Raw genomic sequence first — 22,603 nt, forward strand, 5'->3', positions numbered from 1 at the left:
ACATGCTCACCCTGCACCGGGACCACGCAAAAGGGCCCACGAGGCTCCAGGGAAAAAGACGCAATGGCGGTGGTGTTTTTTACTCCCCGCAACGGGATGCTCCATGCGTAGAGGTGGTGGTAAATGATGGTGGTGTTTTTTACTCCGACACAACCTGCCAAGAGATAAAAAAAATAAAAAAAATTCTAGCAGCTGTATATCTGACTGATATCTGTTTGTCTTACTGACTGACTGATGTGAAGGTCTCCAAGGGAAGGGCTTTCAAAACGTCCATAGCCAGAGGACCCAAAGTCACATTAAGAATATTATATTATTGAGTGATATTGAGTATAACCCTCACTCATATCACTGCTGCATGGAACGCTACATGATGCCAACCAAGAGGGATTGTTAGATTAAATATCCTACCGCAAGGTCTGACAGCAGTTGCCTGGGAAGGTCCGATGACATCATTCTGCATTATAAGTAGCCATGTGCTTCTGTTTGTCTGAGAAACGATGGAAGATTCCGTGTGAACAATGGACGGATGGAGAAAGATAAATCTGCTTTAGAGTAGATTCATTTCATTACAATTATTATTGTCAATGTTTGTTGAAATGAGTGCTAGAGATAAACAGAGAATGTAAATGAATAACATGGAAATATCCTAAACAAATAAAAATGAAATAAATCCCATAATTTGTCCTCAGATCATTATTATGTGAAACAAGCTAACAAACTAGGTTAACTATCATTTCAACAAACAGGATACTTAAGGAGGATAGTAGGATATTTAATCTAACAATCCTTCTTGGTTGGCATCATGTAGCGTTCCATGCAGCATTGATATGAGCGAGGGGTATACTCAATATTACTCAATAATATCATATTCTTAATATTACTTTATGTCCTCTTTGAGTCTTTTTCCCTGGAGCCTCGTGGGCCCTTTTGCGTGGCCAGGCCCGGGGGCTTGAGCCCCGGTAAGCCCGTGCGTTAAGACGACGGTGCAGGGAGAGTGTGTATTGTCGGAACAACGGGATTTCGGAACAATGGGGGTTTGTGTTCAGAATAACGGGCTGTCGATTTAATGGGCTTTAGGTCCGGTGGTGCATTTGTCCCACTATTGGGTTGTCGGAATAACGGGCTGTCAGAACAATGACATGGCACCTAACGGTGACGCTGGTATTATTTTCACCTTGTGAGTCTGTGAGTCAGTCATAATGGCAAAATGTGGTCCTGGAGAGAGACACCTACTGTAGCTACTGCTAGGGAACTACCACAGAGGCGGTTTTGAGTGCTTTGCCAGGTGATTATGTTAGGGCAGCACAAAATAATAATCAAAATTTTATCTCAATCGCAATATTGCATCATGCAATTTTCAAATCGCAAAAGGTGCAATATTTGTTAAAGGCAAAATGCGTGTCAAAATACCATTTTAAATTAAATATTGTCTTGCTGCATGTCCTGGCCTTCACATAGTATTCTACAGACCTGAAAAAAACATCTTTGTTTGGTACAGATCCCCGCAAAAATCACACCATACTCATTTTAATATGTTTTTCAATGGGGAAGGGGCCATTGGTCCCCCAACTTTACGCCCTGGCCTGATTTGGCGGCGCAGCTGGTGTGATCCCATTGCAAGATGGTCTCTAGATATTTATGTATTGTGAATATTTTGTTTTGTTGTTGCACTTGATGGTAGGTTGGTCTTGTGACTTAAATATCTTGGTGTTTTTATGCCCAGCCAACATTGCTCTGAGCCAAAGAAGATTCCACATTGAGACAGTGATGTATATCATATTGAATATCTTAAATCTGATCAGAAGATGTCTGTAATGAAGTCCAACACAGATTCATTTCAAGTAGTCATTGATATAAAAAGATTTTAATACCTAGATTTGGCACTGACTGTATCCATTTTGGCTTTTTCTACTTTTTGTGTTGAATAGGTTGGTGCCTCAGTCCTTTGAGTGCTGTGCTCATGCAAGGTGCACGGTAAGTGAAACCCAAACTGCTCAAATGGGGAACACTATGCTTTGATGTGTATAAGACTTATATAAATAGTAGACTTACTTGTGTGTTTTACAACATTGTACACCTTAGTTTTTTCACAACAGATATTTCTATTTGTCAAAGTAGGAACACAGGTGTTACTTATAACACTAACGTTGGCTCTGTTCTAATCAAGTGTCCCAGTAAGCCACGACGGTGTGGCACGTCTTTAATATCTACACCTGTGTTTGTCCTACCGTGACATGTTGAAATGTTTTTCTGTGAGGAAGGCTGGGGCTATTAAGATTAAATATTAATTTATTCATCTAAAGGACATTGTTGTGCCCAGGATGCTCAGTATAGTAAACTTACTAAAATAGTAAACTTTACTGTATATACATACAAAGTAAAATAAAATAAAAATGTATGTACACGTAGAATAAAGGGAGTAGCAAGCCTACCGTCAATGTTGTCCTCAAGGGCCCACTGCTGTTGTCCAGTATGCAGGCTACCTGTTGGTAATTAAAGGGAACAAAACTGTAGTGAAAGGTGAATCACTGTGTTACAATTTACAAGCAAGTAAAATCGGAAAAAAAAGTTTGGAAATTTGTATTTGGTAGATTATTGTCTGACCTGCAACGAATCCTGGTTGAGGAATGGAACGCCATCCCACAGCAACGTGTGACCAGGTTGGTGACCAGCATGAGGAGGAGGTGCCAGGCTGTTGTGGCTGCGTATGGATCTTCCATCCGATACTGAGGCTCCTGACGGTGTATTTGATGAATAAAGTGTAAAATAGCCAATATGTCTTGTTTGTTCCTTGTTACTGATAGAGAGTTCAATCATCCAATCCACCAAACAACTCAAAACAAGAGTCAATACCAACAGGAGAATACACTGTTTAGCATTGGCAGAGCATTTTGGCAAATTTTTCTTGGGCGCTACCCACATAATCAGCTGTGCTGCTCATCCCACACATGCATGATCCTTACAAGTTGGACATCATTGTGAAGGTAAATAAACAGGCTTTCCAACCATGTAAAACACAATGCCAATTAGCATTGTAACAACTGAGAAATAATCCACCAAACTTTGTCTGAAAAATTTCCGAGTTTACATATAAAGTAAAATAAAATAAAAATGTATGTACACGTAGAACAAAGGGAGTAGCAAGCCTACCGTCAATGTTGTTCTCAAGGGCCCACTGCTGTTGTCCAGTATGCAGGCTTACCTGTTGGCAATTAAAGGGAACAAAACTGTAGTGAAAGGTGAATCAGTGCTACTGTGTTACAATTTACAAGCAAGTACGAATGAAAGAAAATATATGAACCGTTTTAAAGGATTGCATCATACACACACATTTGGCAACTCCCACTGGGGCATATTGAAATGTTCAACACAGTTTCAATCCCTTTATTCAAATAAAACTCATGTGGGACTTTTGAGTCTCAGAAAGCCAGTCACTGATTCCCCTGAAACTTTCTTTTAAAATCCCTAAAGCTAACCAAAGCTGCCTTGATTCTCCTGCTGTTCTAGTTCACAGTCATTTCCCTAGAACAGCAGGTGATGGCCAAATCGTGTGACCTCACCCAAAATCGAATGCCTTAAAAAAGACGGTCATTTATCGTGCCATAAATCATTGGAATAGCTGCCCTCTTTACATCCGTCAATCCTCTAACAAATCCTCATTCAAATACCATCTAAGAATACATTACTGAAGCAGCTGATCGATAGTCCAGTGTTGGTCATGTATGTTTTTTTCTTTTGTTCCTTTTCCCTGATGATGGGCCTTGAGGCTAAATGGTTGTGGAAGATGTGTATGAATGTGAAATTTATATATGTTTGGAAAATTTGAATGTTATTAGTGTAACACAAATATGATGTTGTATATAGTATGTATATGATAAATGTAATGTACTTGATTTCGGACCTCAGGAAGAATAGCTGGTACCATTGGTATCAGCTAATGGGGATCCTTTTTAAATAAATAAATTCTGGGATTTCCAATACAACATGGCCTTATGTTGAAAATCTTTGGATCCTTTCTGTGCTTAAATGTGACAAAACAACTACTACTTATTGCCAGCTAAGGCAAGGCAAGGCAGGTTTATTTACATAGCACATTTCATACACAAAGGCAATTCAAAGTGCTTTACATATATAAAAGCAAGATAAAAGAGCACAAAGTGCATAAGATAAAAACGAATAAAAGAATATAAAAGTATAAGTTAAAGGGACTGTTTGTAACTTCTTACACGTATAAATTTACCGGGTCGGGATCCCATGCGCGCTCGCATGTGGCCGGAGTCTCTGCTCCTCTGCCTGCCTTCACTCACACACCGCGCGCATTCTCGCTGTCTAGCTCCACCTCTACACATGCATGCGCGCTCACTCCACACTGCAGGAGAGTTAGTTTAGCTCTGAGAATATCTAGTGAATGTACACTGGACGTTTGTGCAGAAATAAATGCTGCTGCATCTCCAGACCAACAGAGGTTTTCCGTATCTTGTGAAGTGACGGGGCTCCGCAGAGAGAAACGTTATCGTCTTTGACCGGGTGCCGGAGGGAGACACCGGCACCCGGTCGGAGACAATAACGTTTCTCTTCCTGCTTCAGCCCCGGAGGCTGAGGCAGGAAAGGCCAACACTAGGATCAGCAGTGATTCATGGAGAGACCTTCGTCTGGTCAGCTAACATTACTGCCAAGCAGGTGAAATATAGAGTGATATTGTGGTTTTAGCTGACGTGTGTCGCCTCACTGTGTTGAGCGATGCTCGTTCATGTCTATGTAGAGCGAGCACAAGCGCGAGCCCGACGCTGACTTTCGTTGACCTAACGGCCACAGGTGTCGCTGTTAACAAGCATTTCTGATTCCTACAAACAGTCCCTTTAAAAGAAAAGAAAAAAGAGTATTATTATTACAGTATAGTGCAGCATTTGATCAATTAGCTAAGGTATATATATGCATGGTAGATGTGTGCATTGGGTTCATTATCTCCACTCTTTTACCCACCAGTTTGATGAGATATGATCAAACTCTCCTCCTGGATGTGAAGGGGAAACAAGTTTCTGAGTCCTTAGGGGCACAAACTAAAGTGACTTCCTGAAGTGTTTGGTGGGTTGGGCTCCATGTCCTCTCCCTGCTCTCCTCTTCTCCTGTTTATAGTTGTTTTCCCCTCCAGGATCCTGACACGTGGCTGTTTGGGGAGAGCCAGGCAGTTCCTCCTCCTGTAGCAGGAGCAGCAGCTAGCGGATCTCTGCCTCCCTCCGCCTCCGGTAGTCTGGTGGAAACTCAACCCAGCCTCCATCAAGACGGCCTGGATGGCAGGGACACACTGGAGCAAAGACTGCCTAAACCACAAGGTATTTAACACATTAAAATGTCACATTCATGTAACGCAATGTTTGTGTTTGCAAGGGTTTTCCCGGGCCCCCTAACGTTAGCACTAACTGACTCCAACGGAAGATAGTTTTAGCAGTTAGAACCGTTAGCACTAACTGACTCTAACGGCTGCTAGTTTTAGCAGTTAGAACCGTTAGCGTTGATTTGCACTGATTGCGTGTGTCGGAGCTAACGGTAGCAGCTAATCTCCGTAGCAACCTAACGTCAGCAGCTAACTTTTACTCACTGAGTTAGTCAGCTAGTTCAGTGTATCGTTGTAAAAAACGCACGGTTGATAGTTTAACGTTAATTTTCCGCATAGTTTGTCAGTTTAGCTCTGAGGCGTTTTCCTTTTCTGCATATTTCATATTGAACTAACTGTTGTTACCTGATAGTTAATGTGAAGGACTGCTAACTCCCAGACAGGACAGCAGATGATGCCTTCAAAGACCTGTTGTTATAGGTACAGTCTGCTGAGATGAATAATCAGTCATGTTAATGTTACTTTAACTTTTCTCTGTAACTTTAACTCTGAAGAGGAGACATCCACAGGCAGCAGGAAGCAAACACTGGAGGAGTCTGGTAGTGTTTCTAAACTTTTATTTCCCTAACTTTAACACAACTTTAAGAAGCTGGTCTGCAGCTGGTCAGAGTAACAACAAGTCACTGTCTGGTGGGAGCTGGAACAATGACGTTAACGTGATAGAACACTGTTTAGCTTTTAGACTGTCAGTCAGACTAAACTAGCTATTTGAAGACACCTTGGGGCTTTATAGGAAATTGTGACAGGATTTTGCTTACCAATCTACAGACCAGATTAATACAAAATTCAGTTTTTAGTATCTGTGAGTACTTAACCCAGAAAAACAACAACTTGTTTAACCAGAAATCAGCATCTATGGCCAGACATCCACAGGCAGCTGCCAACAGGAAGCAAACCCTGGAGTCTGGTATCATTTCTAGACTTTTCTTTCCCTCCTGGCACATCCCTAACTTTAACACAACTTAAGATCACACCTCAAAACAATCACTCCTCAAAACCTACCTTTACAGGAAGGCCTTTTTATAGCAATCCCTTGTTTTTAAATTTCATTATTGTTGACTTTTTGTACAAAAGTCTTATGTTCAACATTTTATTTTGGCCTATGTTTTTATGTTTTTATTCTGTATTGTTTTTATCTTGATGTTTGCACTATTTTAACTTATGTAAAGCACTATGTAAGTGTGTTTGGAAAGGTGCTATACAAATAAAGTTTATTATCATTATTATTATTATTATTATTATTATTATTATTAAGAAGCTGGTCTGCAGCTGGCAGCTGGTCAGAGTAACAACAAGTTACTGTCTGGTGGGAGTTGGAAAAAATAACATTAACGTGATAGAAAACTTAATATGTTTAGCTTTTAGACTGTCAAGTCAGACTAAACTAGCTATTTGAAGACACCTTGAGTCTTTATAGGAAATTGTGACAGGATTTTTGCTTACCAGACTACAGACCAGATTAATCGATAAGGAGAATAATTGAGTTACTGCCTTAAAGGCGACCTATTATTATGTTTTCGTGCCTTTCTCGTTAACTATAGTGTGTTAAAGGGACTGTTTGTAAGAATCAGAAATGCTTGTTAACAGCGACACCTGTGGCCGTTAAGTCAACGAAAGTCAGCATCGGGCTCGCGCTTGTGCTCGCTCTACATAGACATGAACGAGCATCGCTCAAAACAGTGAGGCGACACACATCAGCTAAAACCACAATATCACTCTATATTTCATCTGCTTGGCAGTAATGTTAGCTGACCAGACGAAGGTCTCTCCATGAATCACTGCTGATCTTAGTGTTGGCTTTTCCTGCTTCAGCCTCCCGACCGCGGCCGCAGGGAGACACCAGCACCCGGTCAGAGACAATAACGTTACTCGCTGCGGAGCCCCGTCACTTCACAAGACACGGAAAACCTCTGTTGGTCTGGAGAAGCTGCATCTGTTATTTCTGCACAAACGTCCACTGTACATTTACTAGATATTCTCAGAGCTAAACTAACTCTTCTGCAGTGTGGAGTGTGCGCGCATGCACTTGAGGTGGAGCGAGCTGAGTGAAGACAGGCAGAGGAGCAGAGTACAGCAGAGACTGGAGACCAAAGCTACGGTCTCCACCGCGTACTCCGACTGCGGCCAACACTGTTTTGCAAGACGGGCTTCACTAGATATAACTTTGCGGTTTTGGTGCTTCCGTGTAGTTTGTGTTGGAGTCCCGTCTGAACAGCGTAGCCACACGCGAGCGTGCATGGGACACCGACCCGGGTGATTTATACGTGTAAGAAGTTGCAAACAGTCCCTTTAAGCTATATAGTTTTTGTGCATGTAAAAAGTGCAAAGATACAAACCCCAAAGTCCACGACCAAGTACTGAGTGTGAACTGGTAGCTGGAGAGGTGCCAGTTTGCCTCTTGGGCCCTGCCGAGGTGCCCTTGAGCAAGGCACCAAACCCCCAACTGCTCGGGGCGCCTGTCATGGGCAGCCCCCTCGCTCTGACATTTCTCCATTAATGCATGTACATAGGTCCTGCTTGTGCATGTGTGTGTATTTCGGGCCTGTGTGTACTATGTACTGTGTAAAATAACAGAGTGAAAACATTTTTATTTCCCCTCGGGGATCAATAAAGTGCCTTTCTTCTTCTTCTCTCTTCTTCTGCCTTTTCTTCCGTAACGTGTAGAGTTGTTCCGATACCGATACCAGTTTCGGAAATGCGTCGGATGCTGCCCAAAATTCAGTATTTAGTATCTGTGAGTACGCCAGTACACTATGCAGCGATCTGATACCATAATTTGTTAACCCAGAAAAAAATAAACTTGTTTAACCAGACATCAATTCTTCTTCGCCGCTCCAAAACGCCCTGGATGTATCATGGCTGCTACTGGCAACTACTGTTTTAGAGCAGCGAAGAAGAACTGATTGCAGGTAGTTTGTGACGTGACGATAGCAAACAACAACAGTGTGGTGCTAGTGGAGAGTGTAATGGTAACGGTAGTCAGAGCAAGGAAAATTACAGCCATTTGGCAATATTTCACTGTGGAAAATCTGTTCATGTTTTACAAATGGTTTAACCTGAGCCAGGCCATACATCAAATATAGTAATCATAGCACATCCATACATGTTCAGTAGTAAACAGCTGTTTAATAATGACTAAATTTTTTCATCACGCTGGTATTATATCGGTACTCGGTATCAGCCGATACCGTAAGTTCAGGTTTCGGAATCGGTATTGGGAAGGAAAAAATGGTATCGGAACATCTCTAGTAACGTGGTGATGTCACCATGTAACACATTTGCCTCACAGCCAGTATGAGAAAAGTAAAGTGTTTTTTGAACATTAAAACATGTAAACACGTTCATACAAGTATGCACCTGAAAATAAGCATAATAGGTCCTCTTTAGTTTAATGCTTATTTAAAATGTTCGTACATCTTTGAGAAGGTGCGGGAGAGGCCTGTTTGTCTGAAAGTGTGCTCCTCTTGCAGCATTACTGGTTGCAAGTGCTTTTTGGACCGTGGGACGGATGAAAGGTGGAAGCTGTAGGAAGCCCAACTGGGCTGTAGCTGCTCTGTTGATCCCAGTTACCCTGCTGCTCGTGCTGACCTCCAGGGGGGCATCAGGCAGCCGCAAGATGACACAAACGTCTATGGCTCATGCAACAGCCTCGTCTGCAGGACCAGGCCCCAGCCTGACATATAACCTCCCAGGCCTCCAGGCAGTAGCAGACGTCTTATCCAGCGAACAAGCTCATGTTTGGCTCTTGTCCCTGGTGGGCTCTGTTGCTGTAGGCCTCAGTGGGATTTTCCCCCTTCTTGTCATTCCCATCGAAGCTGGAGCAGCCCTCAAAACAGAAGGTAAGAGGTAGCAACATGTAAACTATACGTCAGTGAATTACTCACAATACTATATTATCACAATATTTTGCAAGATATTTATCAATGATACATCATGATATCTGTGTAACTAAAGAGAAAAAAGATATCCCTATAAATGGTAATACATTTTTAAAAAAAAAGCAGGAATCAATCATGTACTAAATCTATGATGAAGAGCTTACACAAGTTTATTATATATATTTACACAAATAGTAACTATATATTGACTAAAGACTGCAGTGTTGAAAGCAGAAGAGTCCAGAGGTCAAAGAAGGAAATATTTCTGCCTCATTAACTATAGCATAAACGTAAAATTCAAGCTCTTTAGTAGGTCTGTAGTAAATCTCAGCTCTCCACACACCCTAACAAGAGAAAATAACTCCAGTGGGATCAACAAGTATTTCTGCTCGGTCTTTGTCAGCCAGTCCTAGACCCAGCTGCACCTTCGTCATGGTTTAAAATAGTAGCAACCTTAAAGATCCCATGAAAGGCGCACTTGAACTTCCTGGAAAACTGCAGCTTCCTGGAAAACAGAGCGTCATGAACATGCCTTCAACAAGTATTAATTTAGACTGAAGGCTTTCAAAGCAGGCTTTACAGGAAACTTTTCCTTAAAAACATTAAGGAAGACTGTCAGTGAAACGGTCACCCAGTTCCACAGCAGATACAATTTAAATATTGAAAAATATACAGTGGAAAAAAATAATATAAAAAAGCAGGTTGCTGTGTCATTAAGATGCATTGTCTGTCAAGAAAGCATGAGTGTCTGTCTGTACAAACTTTTGTACCAATCCATGTGGTAGATGTTGATATATCACTGAAAACTTTCACACACTAGATGAGAAGTCAGACAACCATCACGTTTTTAGGATTCTTCCTTTAGGGACCAGTACAAAATGTCATGGCAGTCTAATAGTTGTTGTTATTTTAGTCTGGACTAAAGTGGTGGTTGACATTGCCCTCCAACAGACACTGTAGTAGACAGTAATTTGCACAGATTACGCCCAGTACAAATAATATCTCCTCTTTTAACCGGTCCATGTTGATAGCAGTTTCATTAGGTTGTTTTTAGTTCCTTAACTTATGAACACAAAAAACTGCTTTTCAATCCACCTGTTTTTATGTGCATTTTCAATTTGCGCATTTAAAAAAACAGAGTGGAAACGCTTCAATAAGCAGGCCAGACTTTAGGTCAGCTTGCGGCCTCTGAAGTGGCCCCACCCACAGGAACGTGGCATTCCAGATGTATTTTAGGCCGTAGGGTTTTCAAGTGCAGTCCTGACCTGAGGTTAGTCATTACTGAGGAAACTCCTGAAGCATTAAAGATTTCTGCTGAGCACATAATCACTGTGTATATTAGTAGCCTGGGCCACACTTTTGTGGATTTGTGTGCATCATGTTTTACTTGTTAAAAAATTATGAGTTCATCAGTAGAAAAGGTGCCATTAAAAAATAAAAATAAAAAAAGAGAGGAGGAAGAAACTGTAAAGCTAAAAAAATATTATTTGTGTTTTTGACAAAAAAGTGAATCATACATGAATAAAAGTAATGATGTTAATCAGGTTGATCAGTAAGATATGCAGAGTATGGATGAGTGTATGATGGGTGCAAACAAAACCCCAAACATGTCAGGGTCTGGGAGGAAGAGAAGAGAGAGGTTAGAGATGAAGCCACTTAGGTTTCCTGATGTCATCAGTTTCCTGATGTCCTTTCCCACTCTGCCCATTGGCTCCTGAGCCAGGAAGCTGAGAGGGATTGACGTCACAATCTCATGGAATGAATGTACAATTCTTAATTAAACACTCTAAACGGTAATTGCTTTTTTTCCTCTTCTGTCTGTCTCTGTGTTTTCTCAGCTGGAAGCCAGAAGCTGAAACAGCTCTTGAGCTTTGCTATTGGTGGTCTCCTTGGTGATGTATTCCTTCACCTCCTTCCTGTGGCGTGGGCGCTCTCTGACTCTTCAGGTGGGTCTCCTTTCCACCAATACCATCACCAACTTTGTATTTGAAGTAGGGCTGTCAATTGATTTAAAATATTTAATTCTGATTAATCGCATGATTGTCCATAGTTAATCACAATAAATCGCACATTTATTATCTGTTCAAAATGTACCTTAAATAGAGGTTTGTCAAGTATTTAAATGGGCAAATATGCTTGCTTTATGCAAATGTATGTATATATTTATTATTGGAAATCAATTAACAACACAAAACAATCACAAATATTGTCCAGAAACCCTCACAGGTACTGCATTTAGCATAAAAAAAACATACAAACTGCAGCCCAACAGGCAACAACAGCTGTCAGTGTGTCAGTGTGCTGACTTGACTATGACTTGCCCCAAACTGCATGTAATTATCATAAAGTGGGCATGTCTGTAAAGTGGAGACTCGTGGGTACCCATAGAACCCATTTTCATTCACATATCTTGAGGTCAAAGGTCAAGGGACCCCTTTAAAAATGGCCCTGACAGTTTTTTCTCGCCGAAATTTAGCGCAAGTTTGGAGTGTTATTTTGCCTCCTTCACTACAGGCTAGTATAACAAGGTTGGTAACAATAGATTCCTTATTCCTAAATCCCTGATTTTGTAGTTTCTTATAATGCCAGTATCTTCACTCTAGCTTTAAAACTGCTTGCTACAACCTAAATATCGCAAGTTGCGTTAATGCGTTAAAGAAATGAGTGGCTTGAAATTAATTTGCGTTAACCCGTTATTATCACGTTAACTTTGACGGCCCTAATTTTAAGAATTTTATTTATTTCTTTGACCCCCTCTAAAACACACCTGAGCATAAGATATTTCTATTTGCTCACTAGTAGTCTGCTTAAGACCTTCTTATCTTATAAGATCTTATGTACAATCTCTCTGCTTCCTTCCTAGCTAGTAAACACAACCACTACACGAACCAGGGCTTGTGGGTAATCGTTGGCATGTTGGCCTTCCTCCTCCTGGAGAAGATGTTCCCAGACCAAGACAGCCACGAGGATCCCACTTCAGATTCAGACCTGAATTCTAACTCTGCTGTAAGTGTTTTGGCTGAAATGTTTTTAGAAGAATAATCTCATTGCTGTCCAAAGGAGTCTCGCTGCACTCAGACTTGTCAGTACAAGCCTTCACATATTTTTGTTTTCATGGATATGTTTGGTCTGCATGTTTCTATCAGTGTTTTGGTGACTAGCATCAGATAACCTACTGTACAATCAGTGATCTCCTCCGACAGGGAAGAGTTTAAAGGAATAGTTTGACAATTCTTGCCAAGAGTTGGATGAGAAAATCAATATTATTCTCATGTCTTGTCACCATGAGGTTGCCAGGTAGCCACTGGAGACTCTGGGATGTTACTGCGCCCAGTCAAGAAATAATCCAGCACATAACCTCCATAAAACCACAAGGTGTTGTTTTTGCACTAATGTTTTTGTACAGATTAAACAAATGAGAGATTAACATTTTAATTAGTGAGATTTAGAGGAGCTAGTAGGTTGTCTTTGTAGGGCTGTCCTCGACCAAAGAAATTCTTTGTCGACTAACCCACTTCCGATTTAGTCGACTAATCGATTCGTTTTTTTTAATTCACAGATCGTAAACTGATTTTCTCCACCAAGAATCACATAAAAGCACTACTTTAAATATTGTGTTTACCAGAGATGTGCTCATAAGTTTCTTGGAAATAAATCATTAAGCATGAAAAAGCATAATAAATGACTAATCGACTAAATAAATCTTAGTCAACTGAGCCCAAAACGACCAATTAGTTGACTAATCCACCAAGAGGACACAGTCCTAGTTTTTTGTTACCCTTGGACAGACCCAGGCTAGCTGTTCCCCCCCTGTTTCCAATCTTTATGCTAAACTAAGCTAACCAGACAGACGTAGAGAGTAGTATCAATCTTCTCATCTAAAGCCGCCCACTCGTGATCAGCGGTAAAATCGCTCTGCGCTGGCTGTGCCATTGTTTTTCCATGGGGAGAGCAGTGGTGCCCAACTATGCGGAAGACATACCCTTGGCATGGCGCACCGCTGCCACGTTCAAATTATTTCAACTCTGACCTCTGTTGCTGCTGAACTTTCAAAGTGCAACCAATGAGATAACAGCTGACGTAGCCACTTTTTGATGACGTATACCTGCACTGTGCTTTGCCTTGCAAGGGTCTGCAATTTGCTCTGCGCCCTATATCGCCGTGAGCAAGTTTCTTATCATCTGAAGGCAGCTTTACTCTCGGCAAGAGAGCAAATAAGCATATTTCCCCAAATGTCAAACTATTCCTTTAACATCCTCTTAGTATGATGAAATGGGTGTTTATCAATGAGCAACCTAAACAGTATGAGATATTGTGTCTACTCTGTACTGGGGTGTTTTATATTTATATATTTACTATTTAATCAGTGTGTTAACTGGTGTCTAAATGAGATGCTGGTCCAAATGAGCATCAGCAAGTTGAAGTTTGTTGATATTATAAATAGTGTAACACAAAATATGACTCTGCAAGATTGACAATCACAACTTTTTAACACATGGCTTCTTTGTGGACAATGACTGGCTGGTTGCAGTATGATTGTAAAGGCCGTCCCTCTTGTCTTTGAGGGGCAAGATTAAAATCCACGGCTCAGCTCCTCCACTATAGTGTCTATTTATAGTGCCGGGGAGAAGCAGCTGCTTTAGCCATTTCCACAGGAGAGCACTCAGCGTATAGACAGAGGCAACAATACACTGTGACGGTGTGTGAGAGAGACAGAGAGGTTATATATATTTCTCCTTTTACAATACTAACAAGCTAAACTTCTTTTTACTTGAATTGGGTCAGTGTTCTTGATGGATGCATCATATTTGTGGAGAGCTACCATGTTTGACGTAAAATGCGAAAAGGAGATTCAATAATTTTCTCATTTTTAGATCATTTTAAATTGGGTGTATTGCAGTGACAATTTAGCTCCAATCTCAGCCCTAGAAAAAAAATCACGCTTTATTACTTCCTCATACTTCAATCATAGACATTAAGGAGCGAACATTTCATTGCTGCGACCAGAAGACAGCAGGCTATTTCCCTCTTACTTAATTTGACTATTAGTCCAAATGGCAACGCAAGTGGTTTCTGAATGAGAGAACAAGGAAGTTGGCTGTTCTCGGAAAACGGTCTCTTCTTTTATATTAAAAAAAAATAAACCAGTTGAGCAGTGTTGGAATATAAAGGTCATCTGTTATGTCTGAAAAATAGAGCAAAAGTACAAATGATTTCTTATTACTGCATATGTAGGAAGTTTGTAAAATAATCCAACAGCTGCTCTGCTGGCAGGAGGTGAAAGCCGTTGACACACAGTGGGAGCAACAATAAAATGCATGTTCATTGCACTGTTGAATCCAGGCTCCCATTAACTAGTGTGGTTTCCTGAGAGGAGACAAGCCCCTCCAATGGCATATTACTGATGGGTAATAGTTACAGAAAGATAATTCATAAAAAAAACATTGTAAATGTATAACAAAGAGGTCGGGGTTATAGTGCACATGAGGACAACATGTTAATTTTTGCCTTGTTTTTCTTCCTTTTTTTCTCCACAGTCGCAGTCTATTTCAGCTTTCAGTGGAAAAGCAGTGGCATCACTCAAAAATGGGCACCATGCTGAGTCATGGAAATCCTCCAAGCAGCAGAGTCTGCAGGAAAGATCAGAGAAAATCAAGGTAATTCTGACAACCAAAACATTTCCCAGTTAACAAAAAAGACAACATTTTCTTTATTATTATTAATATTTTAAAGGAGACACCACTGGGGGTAAACGCTTGATATGGGTTGCTTATGTAAGAGATGCATTTTGTGCTTCTTAGATTCTTCAAACTGATTCATGTAGTTTAGTTCACAACTAGCAAATTAGTGTGCTCAATTTAAACCCAAAAAAATAAACTTATTGGCTATTTAAAATTTGACAGTACATCTTTTTCTTAACACATATTTTAATACAACATGACGATGCTTTTATTACTGAGAGGGTCTTTACCTTTACTTTACCCCTGTATATTCTCAGCCTTGTCTTTAGCACAGTCTTCAGGAAATCCTTTGCATGCCTTGCACATTGCATATATTCACTTTTCATTACATATTTTCATTATTTTCAATCTTTATTTTCAGCTTTTCTTTTTACTTTTTCTACTCCTTATTTTTCACAGTAGTCTTTGAGCATGTCACATTGCATGAATGCTTTACACTGTACGTGACTTGGTAAACATACGTGCCATTTAGGGATTCATTTATGTAAAAAATAAAAGTTAAAACAGCCAGCATCAGGAAAGTGGGTGGGTTATTAGTGACAACACAGATTATTAGGACATTTAATTCTGATAAGCCATCCCCTCACCTTTAGTCAGAGAGAGGCTGGCTGTGTTTTGATTATTTCCAATCAGAAAGCACAGAAGGGGTTGAATAATATCTAAGTAAACAGTGAACTTGAGTCTACTCCAGAAGCACATCTCAGTGTGGTTTAGTACAATACATAACAGATAATTAAAATGGGAATCAGGAATGACGGACTGAAACCGCATTACCACTTGAGGATCTACAAAAATGTTTTATTTCAAATAGATCTAATAAGTATTAAAAAGTTGAAGAAAAAAAAAAACTAACCTAACTATTCTTTTAATTGAGACAAAAAGAAGCACATAATGAAGAAATGTCTTGAAATGCTTATGCTATTCAGGGTTGCAGGGGTCTGCAGCCTATCCCAGCACACCCAGTTTATTACAACAACAAGAAAATTGGCTCAGAAATTTGTGGCACATCCCCAGCAGCTGCTGTTTATTTCCTGAGAGGAACGGATCATTTACAGCCTCATTTTAAATGGGTCAGACTACAAGGCTGGGAGTAACTTTAGCTCATAACCACAAGAGCTATTTAGTCATTAAAATTACAGCATATAAAAGCTGACACATTGGATATTGAAAAACAACTGATCAAATTGAACCAGAATTGTATCTTAATAGAGAACGTTGTGACTGACAAATAATTACATTCCTGTTGACCATACTTGTTGTAGTTTTGCCTAATCGAGGGTAATGTGAGTAACAGTGGTTTTGTTGTGTTTTGTGTGTCACAGACAAGTGGATACCTGAATCTTCTGGCCAACTGTATTGACAACTTCACCCATGGACTGGCAGTAGCAGGAAGTTTCTTGGTTAGCAAAAAGGTAAGAAGCTGTTATAATCTCAACACTAAAACCACATAAATCAGTTATCTTGGAATGTCTATAGTTGTCAGTCAAATGCCAAATCAATAAATGAGAGCAACCACATAGCTTTGTGCTGCTCTGATGCTTTGTCTTCATTTTTCTCAGTCTAGAATTTGAGTTTTGAAGGCCTGTAATAAAGCAAACTTTAGGCCAGTAAATATTACTATAAAGTTTTGACTCTCTCAGAATGCAGCATATCTAGTTCATGTTTAGTTATTCTATTGCAGTCAGTCCTTGAATCAGAAGTTCAGACGGTACATTTCACAGCAGGGTGTAGTTATGCATCCTTGGCTTCAGTTATCAGCATTGTGTAAGTGGAGTTTTGTGCTCATAATATATACATTGCCATCCACACTGGTTTAACATAATGACTCATGTGTGAGAATGTGATTGCGTTCACATTAAGTCATCAGCATGCATATTTATACATGAGCTCCTGGTTCTTCATATAGTATAATTGCAGGTGAAATAGCTCCCTGGGTTTGCAAACCAAATTAGCACACAATCATGAACTACATCATTGCTAATAAATGTAGTGCATAAACTGACAGTAGGCTGCATGTCATGCCAACATGTAGGACAATTAAGATACTTATATAGATATAAAACTTCAAGAAGGTATTGTCATCATTGACTGACCCCTACATGATTACTTCTTCTTGATCAAAAGCCAAGAAAACACAACATTTACTCCTTTTATAATGATGGAGAAATCTGATTGTAGAGTGAGGGGCTTGTAGATTTGTTACTCTACTGTATCAGATGCAAATAATTGGTTTAGGGAAACTCAAATCCAAACAAAGAGACTGGTTTTAAATGTGCATTACATGCAAATATAAGGCTACATGCAGGGGAGCTGCAAAATAGCCAAGGAGGAGCGCTATAATACCTGCTGTAAGCAAAGGACAAAAATGTATCTGGGGAATTTGGACATATAACACCTTCCTCGTGAGGACAGAGTTTGGCAGCGAATGCAGCTTCGCTGGCAGAGCAGCAGACCTGTTGTATCAGCAGTCCCACTGTCTTTAGATTGGACCGCTCAGTGGACATTCATTACAGGACACAACAAACTTTTTCACTTTGAAACTTATACTTGTAGCATTGTCTTACGGGTTTGATCAAAAAGGTGCACTTTAAACTGCAGTAGCGTGTATTTGCTTCAGTAGGTGACTGTATATTTGTAGCTGTGGGAAGGAGAGCGTCCAGCTGGAGAGACATAAGGCTAGCAGCATGAACTATGGACCAATGTGCCAGAGAGGAAGTTCTCAAACATACACATACAAGACATCTCACCGGTGTTTTCTGTTTACTCTCATGCGCATTTATGAAAGCATGAAATGCTGCATGAAAATGATCCGTATCAACGCAGTGTTGATTTAAATATGAAGTAGTTAGAGTTCACAGTTTTTAATTCTGAATGTCCGATGAACATTTTTTTTAAACTTTGATCTTTTATTAGGTTTATCTTTCATTCATTTAAATTTGTCAATTTCCCCTCTGCAATCAATAAAGTCTCATCTTACAGGGAGCTGATCATTGCTAGTACCAAATAAGCTTTATGTGGCTTAAACCACAAACCACATTACATCATTCAGTAACATTCAAATTCGTTTGGCCCCACGTTACTGATGATGATTGATGACTCTGCGATTTTGGGCTTTTTACATCCCCTGCTTCCTGGACAAAAGAACATTTTATTACTATGGCATTAGGCTGCATTGTGCATTTGTTTTTTTTAACTTAATTAGATTTTTAAAGGACCAGTGTGTAACATTTAGGGGGATCTATTGGCAGAAATGGAATATAATATTAATAAGTATGATTTATTTTGTGTATAATCACCTGAAAACAAGAATGGTTGTGTTTTCGTAATGAGCTGTCTATAACTACATCATGGATGTAAAAAGAGAACTGGATACAGCGTTGGAGACGGGGCCCCGTTCATTCCTATGAAAGTTGCTCAGTGGCACATGAAGCCAAAATGGCCCGACTGCCGATTGGAAAAATACCTGGATCTTCCGCATCCATTGGGCCCATAGAGCAGGCGCAGTAGCAACCGCTCGGTAACATGGCTCGGTCACAGCCGCCACGCTGTTGTCACGGCTTGCTAACTTCGCCTCCCAGCCCTCGCTCCAGCCTCGGTCTTGGTCTCATTCACATGAACGGAGGAAAGGAAATAACTCTGGATTTCATATGTTAGTGCATTTCACAACTTTTAGGACCTAATGATTTAAATAAGGGCTATTCAGATGATTCAGAAAAGTTATCCGCTGAGTTACAGACATCTCTTTCCCAATGTAAGTCTATGGGAAAACAGCCACCGTAGTTCTTCTACACACTTAGCACACAGAAGAGGTTTCAGTTGGTTGCAACCTCATCGCTAGATACCGCCAGATCCTACACACTGCTCCTTTTAAGAACTTATACTTGTGCACATTTTTCATTTACTATAATTAAGCATTTGGCCATTATCTCCAAAACACTTATAACTTTTTAAAATTTAATTTTCAAGAAAAAGATTATGCAGGAAAGATTTATTATGCCTCATGGCCTTTTTTTGGCTATTTTTTCTAATCATCTAATTATAGCTAGTTTGAGCTTGGAGTTGGCTGCTGTGCGGCGATTACCTCTTCCTTAAAATTCTGTTAACTTTGACAAATCATGCAGATCTCCAACAGCCTTTCACCTACATGTGATGTGTGTGTATAACTACACTCTTTACACAATTGATAGGTCTCATCATGCTCTTCGTGTGGGATTATAAAAACTTTTAAAGACTTTAAGCTGTCACAGCTTCACAACTCTTTAAGCAGCTCAAAGTTTGTACTCCGTCTTTTACATTTTCCCTCTTCGCACTATGCACTGCAAGATAAACACATAGAGCTTAGCACTCGACTCGGGTGCTGTCAAGGATGAATTTGTCATACGTTTTTCCCTTTGATACCACAGAGCACTGTGTTAATTAAACGTTTCTTGCAGGTTGGGTTCCTCACCACCTTTGCTATCCTGCTACATGAAATCCCCCACGAGGTGAGATCACAGAACTCTTAGTAAAATTACACAATATCATTTCTAAAATTTAGAAGGCTTACTTGAAGGTTTCATGTTTACATAGCAGAAAATACATAGGAAGATTCGAACCGCTACAGTGCTTGTAAACACGCTGAATGTTTAGCCATTCCTCTGCTGTGGGAAATGTCATCGTCTGCAGGTGGGAGACTTCGCCATTCTGCTGAGGGCCGGGTTCGACCGGTGGAGCGCCGCCCGCCTGCAGCTGTCCACGGCGCTGGTCGGTGTCCTGGGAGCTTGCTTCGCTCTGTGCGCTCAGTCACCAAAAGGCACAGGTAAGATCCTCACTATACATACAATCAAACCATTTTACAGTTGCCAGAATGACTCATAAGTCTTTCCTACCGTTCCTAGAAAATGCCACTGCCTGGATATTGCCTTTCACCTCTGGAGGCTTCCTCTACATAGCCTTGGTGAATGTGGTGCCTGACCTGCTAGAGGAGTCCAGCTTAAGGTATGCCTCCTACAGGTTTTTTTCCATTAGCACTTTGGGCTGCGCCGAATCAAACCATGCCACGCTGATTTGCGTTTCCATTACCAGTTTTAGCACGCCGAGCCACTTGTAACTAAATCTCTATGGTTTCAAGTTTAGTTTCTAGATATCTGTTTTATTTTACTGTTTCGCTTTCAGTTGTACAGGAGTCATGTTAAGTTGCTGCTGATGAAAACCCAACATTTCCTGATTTTGCGGCTTCATAATAAAAGCTTTTAAATAACAAAACAACCGGGGACTTTTATTGTGAAGAATTTATAGGAAATGCAATGTTTATCTCCAAATTGTCAATGCTGTGTTAATAAAAGTAAACTCTACTACTTCAGGGAGGAAGAGTAGGCTACAATTGGCAGTGAAAATAACAGGGGGGCTTTTATTGTGAAAAATTTAGGAAATTAAATGTATTTATCCACTGTTTTACAGCTGCTCCTTTAACCATGGTTACCACACCGTAGCCGTGTTGTATTAGAGATGCAAATCAGCTGCTCCTTTGGCCATGGTTACACACACCCTCAAACTGGTAGCCCCTTGTTGTAATGGAGATGCAAATCCCTGCCATGCTGGGGTGACAAGTCAAACCGAGTCAAGCCAAGCCAGGCCTTGTGTATGGAAAAATCCTACTTGTGCGTGTTCACATTACAAACCCAACAGGGAGCCACTTATAAAAACATGGCTCCATAGTGCTACTAGTGGCCAAAAACTCCACACAGTACCTTTAACCTTTTCTGCGTTGTTGGAGTTGAGACAGTGATGATAGTGCAATGACAAGGCCGGTTACAAACAAAACGTTGTATATCTTGTTTTGTGGTGTCGAAATGGGCAGATGACATATTTCTTTTATGTTCTTGAATCTGTCTGAATCTGTACCCTTTGTGTTTGTTTGTTTTTACCAGGCAGTCCATGCTACAGATCCTGCTCATTTTCTGTGGTATGGCCGTCATGGCTGTGCTCTCTGCTATTGTTGACTGAACATGGAGGAAACCCACCCCCTCTCGCCTTAACCAAACACTAAAACTGAGCATTCTCCACCAACCCCCTTATACCTGGTACCTCTCATTCCTGGAAACTTTTCATCACTTTACACTAAAACAAATATCTGACAGACGAACGTCACTTTATGGATGACCGAAAGGAAAAGCTTCTTGATCAGCTGACAGAACATTTGTTGTGCGGACACTTTAAAAATGTGCCAGACATCAAGGGAATTAAGAGGGTTTGTACGGATGTCTGTTACCAAATTGTCTTATATTGTTGATCCGACAATCACGTTGTTTTGCACATACATTCACACAGGTACACCTGATCTACCAGCTCAACACGAACAGGTATCATTGGACCGCTACATTCTTTAAAATGTGTTCAAACCGAAATTGTTTAAACATTGTATGTATTGTTACTGTTTCGGATGTAGCTGCTGCGTATTTATTGAAAATTAGACAAGCAATATATAGTTTTATCAGACGTGCACCACCACCACTCCATCATTTTGTTTGTTTTTGTTAAGAAATAAGTGCCAAGAAGTCCGGATGGTCTGTTACAGTAGTGTCAGGTCTGCACCAAAGTACAGTATTTTTTCTGTTTTGTATCTTTCACACACAATACAGTCTGCACCTTTTGATCTCTGCTTGAATAAATAACTGTGATAAAGTTGATATTAATTGAAGAAAAAGATTGGTACCTTTTGTTAATATTCAGTTTTGACTTATAGTTGTCAACTAGGGACAGATAACAACTCTTAGAAACATCTGGAGGTTCATTCACAGCTTTATGTTTCCACCCCTGAAGAAATACGCCGTAAATTGCAGACATCTATATAAAATAGACCGCTGTTTATCAACTTAATGACGAAAAGACCACACATACTAGTAGACAATTAGTATGAAGAACTGGGACACAGGCGCTTTAATGATCTCAGTGGGATGAGGATACCCTGATATTGATTGGTGGACCTGTGTGAAGGTGCTGAGGCAGCCCAGTGTGTTGTGACCTCGCTGCACAAAAACCTGTCCACCATGAGCATATTTTTACTGCAAAGATCCTATGCCTAAAATGTCATATGGGAGTCGGGGGAAGGAGGGTATTGATTGTGTGTTCACACTTGTCCAATTTCAACACAGTCTGTTTGGCAAGCTTCTGTTGCCATAACGACTCCGCCGCGGGTTGCCTTCCTTAGTCATCAGCCTGTGCGCGGCCTATTGTCTGTGGGAGCCTTCCTCGGTCGCAGCACAGAAGGACAACAAACAACCACTATGTACACTGTAGTGCAAACACACCGGTGACAAATCTTTCATTGATGCTCAGCTGCGTTCCCAAAACTTCATAGTTTAGTCCAAGTGTTAAATTCCTGGAGTCTGAATTAGAATATCTGTCAACAAATATAAATGTTTGCTCAGTTGTTTTGTGGTGCGGCTCACAAAATCCTGACATTTTTCCATCAGCTTTTTGATTTAATGCCTGTGCTGAAGTCAACATGTCATACACCAAAACTGTGAACGTCTCCAACACGACTCGGACTTTATGAGACATGAAAACAGTTAATTATATCAGTGTTTTTTACGCTGTAATATGGTCCC

The 22,603-nt window shown here is 40.4% G+C and overlaps 1 protein-coding gene and 1 long non-coding RNA gene across 2 annotated transcripts; one reads left to right on the forward strand and one right to left on the reverse strand.

Annotated features, from left to right (window-relative positions):
• Positions 1 to 2,052: 2,052 nt before the first annotated feature.
• Positions 2,053 to 5,070, reverse strand: LOC141756374 (uncharacterized). Its single transcript, XR_012591462.1, has 4 exons — positions 4,984 to 5,070; positions 3,151 to 3,202; positions 2,605 to 2,735; positions 2,053 to 2,483 (listed from the first exon to the last, which is right to left on the reverse strand). It is a non-coding gene; the product is annotated as an uncharacterized LOC141756374 (long non-coding RNA).
• Positions 5,071 to 5,156: 86 nt separating this feature from the next.
• On the forward strand, positions 5,157 to 21,677 carry slc39a13 (solute carrier family 39 member 13). Its single transcript, XM_074616003.1, has 10 exons — positions 5,157 to 5,333; positions 8,866 to 9,234; positions 11,112 to 11,219; positions 12,137 to 12,279; positions 14,811 to 14,930; positions 16,337 to 16,426; positions 19,448 to 19,498; positions 19,680 to 19,812; positions 19,892 to 19,991; positions 20,924 to 21,677. Exons 2-10 carry the CDS (start codon positions 8,904 to 8,906, stop codon positions 20,997 to 20,999), a joined length of 1,152 nt encoding a protein of 383 aa, XP_074472104.1. The 5' UTR covers positions 5,157 to 5,333; positions 8,866 to 8,903; the 3' UTR covers positions 21,000 to 21,677.
• The last annotated feature ends 926 nt before the right edge of the window (positions 21,678 to 22,603 follow it).

Source organism: Sebastes fasciatus, chromosome 2, assembly GCF_043250625.1.
Source record: "Sebastes fasciatus isolate fSebFas1 chromosome 2, fSebFas1.pri, whole genome shotgun sequence".
NCBI classification, from domain to species: Eukaryota; Metazoa; Chordata; class Actinopteri; order Perciformes; family Sebastidae; genus Sebastes; species Sebastes fasciatus.

Bases quoted from the DNA above. Each gene is read 5' to 3' on its own strand.
- slc39a13 (XM_074616003.1), top strand. From the start codon at position 8,904: ATGAAAGGTGGAAGCTGTAGGAAGCCCAACTGGGCTGTAGCTGCTCTG. The intron at 9,235-11,111 runs GTAAGAGGTAGC...GTGTTTTCTCAG, and splicing joins AGCAGCCCTCAAAACAGAAG to CTGGAAGCCAGAAGCTGAAA. The intron at 19,992-20,923 runs GTATGCCTCCTA...TGTTTTTACCAG, and splicing joins CTAGAGGAGTCCAGCTTAAG to GCAGTCCATGCTACAGATCC.